Source organism: Orycteropus afer, unplaced genomic scaffold, assembly GCF_000298275.1.
Source record: "Orycteropus afer afer isolate SDZICR_OR568_19922 unplaced genomic scaffold, OryAfe1.0 scaffold00005, whole genome shotgun sequence".
NCBI classification, from domain to species: domain Eukaryota; kingdom Metazoa; phylum Chordata; class Mammalia; order Tubulidentata; family Orycteropodidae; genus Orycteropus; species Orycteropus afer.
The window spans coordinates 19,429,030-19,434,708 of record NW_006921592.1 but is presented as its reverse complement, the minus strand read 5'-3'; the positions used below and the strand labels follow the sequence as shown (position 1 = coordinate 19,434,708).

General features: G+C 43.7%; 1 protein-coding gene across 1 annotated transcript in view; it reads right to left on the bottom strand.

The window, feature by feature from the left end:
- Nucleotides 1–372: 372 nt before the first annotated feature.
- The window catches only part of IDNK (IDNK gluconokinase), a 16,352-nt gene continuing 11,045 nt past the window's right edge, over nucleotides 373–5,679 (bottom strand). The window contains exons 4-5 of the mRNA XM_007938866.1: nucleotides 3,555–3,598; nucleotides 373–724 (exon numbers count right to left, since the gene is read on the bottom strand). Coding sequence (XP_007937057.1) covers nucleotides 373–724; nucleotides 3,555–3,598 — 396 coding nt within the window. The remainder of the gene's footprint in view (nucleotides 725–3,554; nucleotides 3,599–5,679) is intronic.

The following is a 5,679-nucleotide window of genomic DNA, read 5'->3' as shown; positions in this document are numbered from 1 at the left end:
TGATAATAAAATCACATTTATTTACAAATACTGGCATTATCTAGAATGTTCTAAGCAAGGCTATGATTTCAGCATTGATTACAGAATTTCCTCTGATCAAGTGATTGGGTCACAGGTGCACTGAAACTTTAATTAGACTTTACTTTTAAAGTTCCCTCTACTTCCCTTCCTCCATGTGTCAAAGGCGTGACGGCAAGGGTATCATAAATTGCTAAAAATATGCCCAGACTAGTATACCTCAATGAAGTATGGTTTGTTCACTTTAAGAATTTAGAATATATTGTTGGCAAGGATATATGGACCAAGGTTTGGAATGGAACACCGATTTAAGTCTAATTCTGTTCTGGACTACTGATGTGGAATGATAATGTCTCACTGCACTTCTAGAGTTTCCACAATGCTAGCAATGATCTCTGAAAGCCCTTTGTCCACACAGATTTGGATGAAGTTTTCAGGAGCTGATGGGGGCTCCAGAGTATCGAACTGGGACTGCAGGAGCTCAGGGGACATAAAATGTCCTTTTCTTTTGAGTAAGCGTCCAGAGATGACCTCAAACGACCCATTCAGGTGGACCACAAAGAGTTTCACTTTGGGTAGCTTTTCTTCCTTGCCTGACTCATCACATTTTCGAGGGGTGCCATCTTTGCCGCATATTAAGATATCTCTGTACATTTTCTTCAGAGCTGAACAAGCTAGAACCACACATTGTCCTGAGGCAACATCTCTATTTAAAAAAAAAAAAAAAAAAAGGAGTTAAAGAATGAAAACATTTAAAATAATCAGTGCCAATTTTAGGAGTTCCTGGCTGGTACAAATCTAACATGCTCAGCTACTGGTGGTTTGAGTCCACCCAGAGACACCTCAGAAGGCAGGCCTGGTAATCTGCTTTTGAAAAACTGGCCACTGAAAATCTTAGGCACGCAACTGTACTCTGACACACATGGGGCAGCAACGAGTGGGAAGTGACTTGAGAGTTAACTGGTTTGGTTTGGTGTCAGTTCCACCCTGAGGACTCCAATCTGTCTTCTCTGCTATGCAAAGTTGTTAAAAAATGGTTAAGCACCAGGCTGTTCTGGTGTACAGGTAAAGATCTTCCACTAATGAACTGAGTGATCTCGGGCAAGGTATATAGCTCCTTGAGCATTATCTGTTGATGGGGCTGCTCCAAGTACCTGCTTCCTAGAACTGTAGTAAGAAAAGTTTATCAAGGAGCACAGGAAGTGCTCGGTAAGGGTTGGTTCTGCTCTTAAGGATTGGGATGTGGGCTCAGCTTCAGAGTGTGGACATAGGTGGGTGCCCATGGGCAAGTCACAGAAAACACAGCAGGTCTCTTGACTCCACAGCACTCCACAGCACAGTGACTGGAATCTCACAAGGGGCTTCTCCACATTCTTACTCTACAGTATACTGGAAAGGGGAAAATTCCCAGAAAGTGCAGAGCTGAAGAAAGCAAGAGAAAAGGGAACGTCAGTCCCCGTGTGCTCAAGGCGAGTGGGACATGAGAAGTTTTCAGGGTGCCCTGAGGAAAAACTCTGAGCCAGAAACAGAGGCAAAGTGACAGCACCAGTAAGGGGAAACCCGTGTGGTCAAAGACCACCCAGCTTCCACCAAGCTCCAGTGTCCCCCTGTCCTTGGGCAGGAGGCAGTCATCCCGGGGCTCCCTGAGTCTTAAGGGGTAAAACGTGAACAGTGGGCTAGATAACTAGTAGAGGTTTCTGAAAGGGCTTGCCTTTGGTTTTATGGCCACCACAGACTGGAGTGGGTGGAGTGGTTCCTCAGAAACACTTTGTGTCCCTGAGCCTTCTGGCTCTTCCTGAGGGGCAGGAATGAGAGCTTGTTATTTTTGGTCTAGAGGACAACTCACTTAATTTAGACACATCATCAGCAAAGACCAATCGCTGGGTCTAGAGGACAACTCACTTAATTTGGACACGTCATCAGCAAAGACCAATCGCTAGAAAAAGATGTTTTGTTTGGTAAAGTAGAGGGTCAGCGAAAATGAGGGACCCCCTCAATGGGATACTTGACACATAGTTGCAACAATGGACTTAAAACGTACCAATGATTATGAACGTGGTGCAGGGCCAGTGTTTTGTTGTTACATATAAAACAGTCGTGAGTTTGGGCTGACTCAGTGACAGCCAACAACAAGTCGTGAGTTTGGGCTGACTCAGTGACAGCCAACAACAAGTCGTGAGTTTGGGCTGACTGACAGCCAACAAGAAGTCTGGCCTGTGCTCTCCTGAGGATCTTTGTTTCTGCTTCCATTTCACGTCAGTGTGGTGCAGTGGTTAAGGCACCTGACTGCTAACCAGTCAGTGGTTCACACCCACCAGCTGCTCCGTGGAAGAGGCAGTCTATGTCAGTAAAGATTTACAGCCTTGCAAACTCACTGGGGGTCACTGTGAGTCAGAAATGACTCAATGGCAGTGAGTTTGATTTTGGATTTTTTGGTGTCTGTTTATGTCAGAAACCCAAGTGGGCAGGAGTTCTCAAACTCTACATCAGAAGCCCATGCAGACAGGCTGCCAGCCATATCAATGGGGTATGAGAAAAGTAAACAATTTTTAATAAAAAAATACATTCTAGTTTCACATAGCCTAGATTGTTTTGGATTTATAAAATGTGACTTCATGTTAGAAAGCAAGATTGATGACCCATTCCTTGACTTTTCTTCACCCTATCTCCATGTTCCAACCAGGAATGTGGTGTCAGACCTACACATGGGGGAGGGGGTCCCTGTTGATAAGCACACAACAAAGCTGTGTGACAATGCTTCTGCAAGTCCAATCCTGGAGGTCAGTTATCTCTTGACTTATGAATGACCCCAGGTCTTGATAGTTGTCACAGCTTGACAATCAGCCAATGAAAACTACGTGGATCATAATGATTCTGTTGTGCATGGGGTCTCCAGGAGTCAGGGATTGAATACGTTAGCTAACAACAATAATGTATAATGGTGGTGACATCAGTTAACATTTTTTTGAGCACTTACTATTATTACAAGTTGTGGTGGCACTGTGGTTAAAGCATTGGGCTGCTAACCAAAAGGTCAGCAGTTTGAACCCACCAGCTGCTCTATGGGAGAAAGATGAGGCAGTCTGCTTCCATAAAGATTTACAAGCCTGGAAAATGTATGAGGCAGTTCTCTGATCTATAGAGTTGCTAGGGTTGGAATCCACCTGATGATGGCAGTGGGTTTGGTTTGGTACTATTATCAGAGACTGTTTTAAGTCTTATACATCATCTCACTCTTCACAATAACTTGAGTAGGAACTATATTTACCCTCACTTTAAAGATTAAAGCAAGCAAACAGGCTTATGAAGGTCAGGCTGCTGACCACAATTCCCAGCTAGTAACTGTGGAGCAGTGGAGCAGGTTTATCTCCAGAGCCTGCCTAAACTACACATTGCTTCTTGCTAGAAGCACAAGACATTCATGTCTAGGATCCTTTATCATCCATCAGTTGTCATTTCCAAGAATGTGTTTTTTCCCTGTGCTTCTGATGGCTTTTCTTAGTAGCTTATCATGGCAAGACCCAATGCTCTCTTACCTCAGTAAAATGTCATGCAAGTTGCAGAGCCATGGAATCCTGTCCTGAAATTAAAGCAGACACTAGTGACTTCCAAGTCTTGTTTGGATGGAGACATAGTTATGTAATATTCATAAATACTAACCTCCAGAGAATCGCAGTGGTTTTGATTAGTATAAGGTTATGCACAAGGATGTGGATAGTTAAACATCTTACAATTTCAGGTGCCAATAGTTCTTATAATACAAAGTGCACTAAAGGACCACTGTGTATCCTCACCCAGTATAATCTGCCTGTTAAATACATATTTGTCCTGGTTCCAACAGGTTTACAAATCTTTTATTACAGTGCATGTATTCTTTAAGTGGCTTCAGTTCTCAAATGTGAAGTGGTTTCAGTTCTCACTTAAACTGTTCATCAGTGGTCCTACTCTTCAAACCAACAAAAACAAAACTTCAGATAAGGTGAGAAACATTGTGAAAAACTTAATTTTAACAAAGAGCTCAAAAGGAAGACAGAGGAAGATTATATAGCCTCCCTACAACCAGAGTTTATTTAAAAAAAAATCCTGAGACATGTTCTTTCCTCCTGCCTGGGATCAATCTTGATTGGTCATAATGCATTTTTTAAAATGTCTTTTTTTTTTTTTTTTAATATGGAAAACTTTTAACAAACACAAAAGCAGACAGAACAGTACAAAACAAACCCATTGTTACCCAACTACAACAATTTTCAACTCACGAATGTTGTTGATCTTAGGTGCCTGTCTTGGTTTTCTAGTGTTGCTATAACAACAGATATAAGACAAGTGGATGGTTTTAACAAACAGGAATTTATTCTCTTACAGTTTAGGAGGCTAAAAAAACCAAACTCACTGCCATCAAGTCAATTCTACTCATAGCGACCCTCCTTGAGTTTCTGAGGCAGTGTTGTTGTTGTTGTTGTTAAGTGCCGTCGAGTCGTTTCCGACTCATAGCGACCCCATGCAGAGAGAGGCAGTATATCTACAGAAGTAGATTGTCCAATCTTCCTTCCAAGGAGTGGCTGGTAGGTTTGAACCTCCAGCCTTCTGATGAGCTGTCAAGTGCCTTAGGCACTACACCACCAGAGCTAGAAGTCCAAATTCAGAGTGCCAGCCCTAGGGGCAGGGTGGAGACCCCTTGACCTTGGGCTTCAGCTCTGCCTTTTGCTCCAGGTCCACTGGAGTGGAGGTTCCTCTTCACTCATGCAGCTGCTGGCTCCTGAGTCTGACGAACCCAAGGTCAGCAAGTAGAATGGCACAGGCCCAAGATCAACAGGCAACACGGCAGACCACAGGTTCATGTCCAGGAACAATCCCATGGCAAGCCACTGAGATGACGCCTCAGCCAAATGTAGGATGCAGAGATGTACCAAAAAACTAAAGACCTTCCTCAAAGCTTCCCCATATATACTGAAAGCAGGCCATACCCTGAAGGCAACTAATTAGCTGCTCACAGCAGATTCCAACATGGAGTTGATTCCAGTCTCACCATGGAGAAAAAACTGCATCCAGTTGCCAAGCACTCAAAACCATAGGTTAACCAAGCTGACACATAACCTTAACTACCACAGTGCCACTTAGTCAGTTTTGACTCAGCGATCCCACGTACAATAGGACGAAACAACTGCCCGGTTCTGCGCCATCCTCACAATCATTGCCAGGCTCGAGCCCACTGTTGTAGGCACGGTGTCAATCCATGTTGTTGAAGGTCTTCCCCTTTTTCACTGACCCTCTACCCAGCATGATATCCTTCTCCAGAGACTGGTCCCTTCTGAAACATGACCAAAGTATGAGAGACAAAGTCTGGCCATTCTCACTTCTAAGCAGCATTCCAGCTGCACTTCCAAGACAGATACGTTCATTCCTCTGATTGTTGTTGTTGTTATGTGCCGTCGAGTCAGACCCAACTCATAGTGACCCCTCCTTGGGTTTCCGAGGCATTATCACTATGGAAGTAGATTGCCCAACCTTCCTTCTGAGGAGTGGCTGGTGGGTTTGAACCGCCAGCCTTCTGATTAGCAGTCAAGTGCCTTAGGCAGCACTCTACCAGAGCTCCTAAATAACTGTAGAAATTGTTTAAAAGTTAATGCAAAGATGAGAAACAAAAGTTGAGGACATATTTTT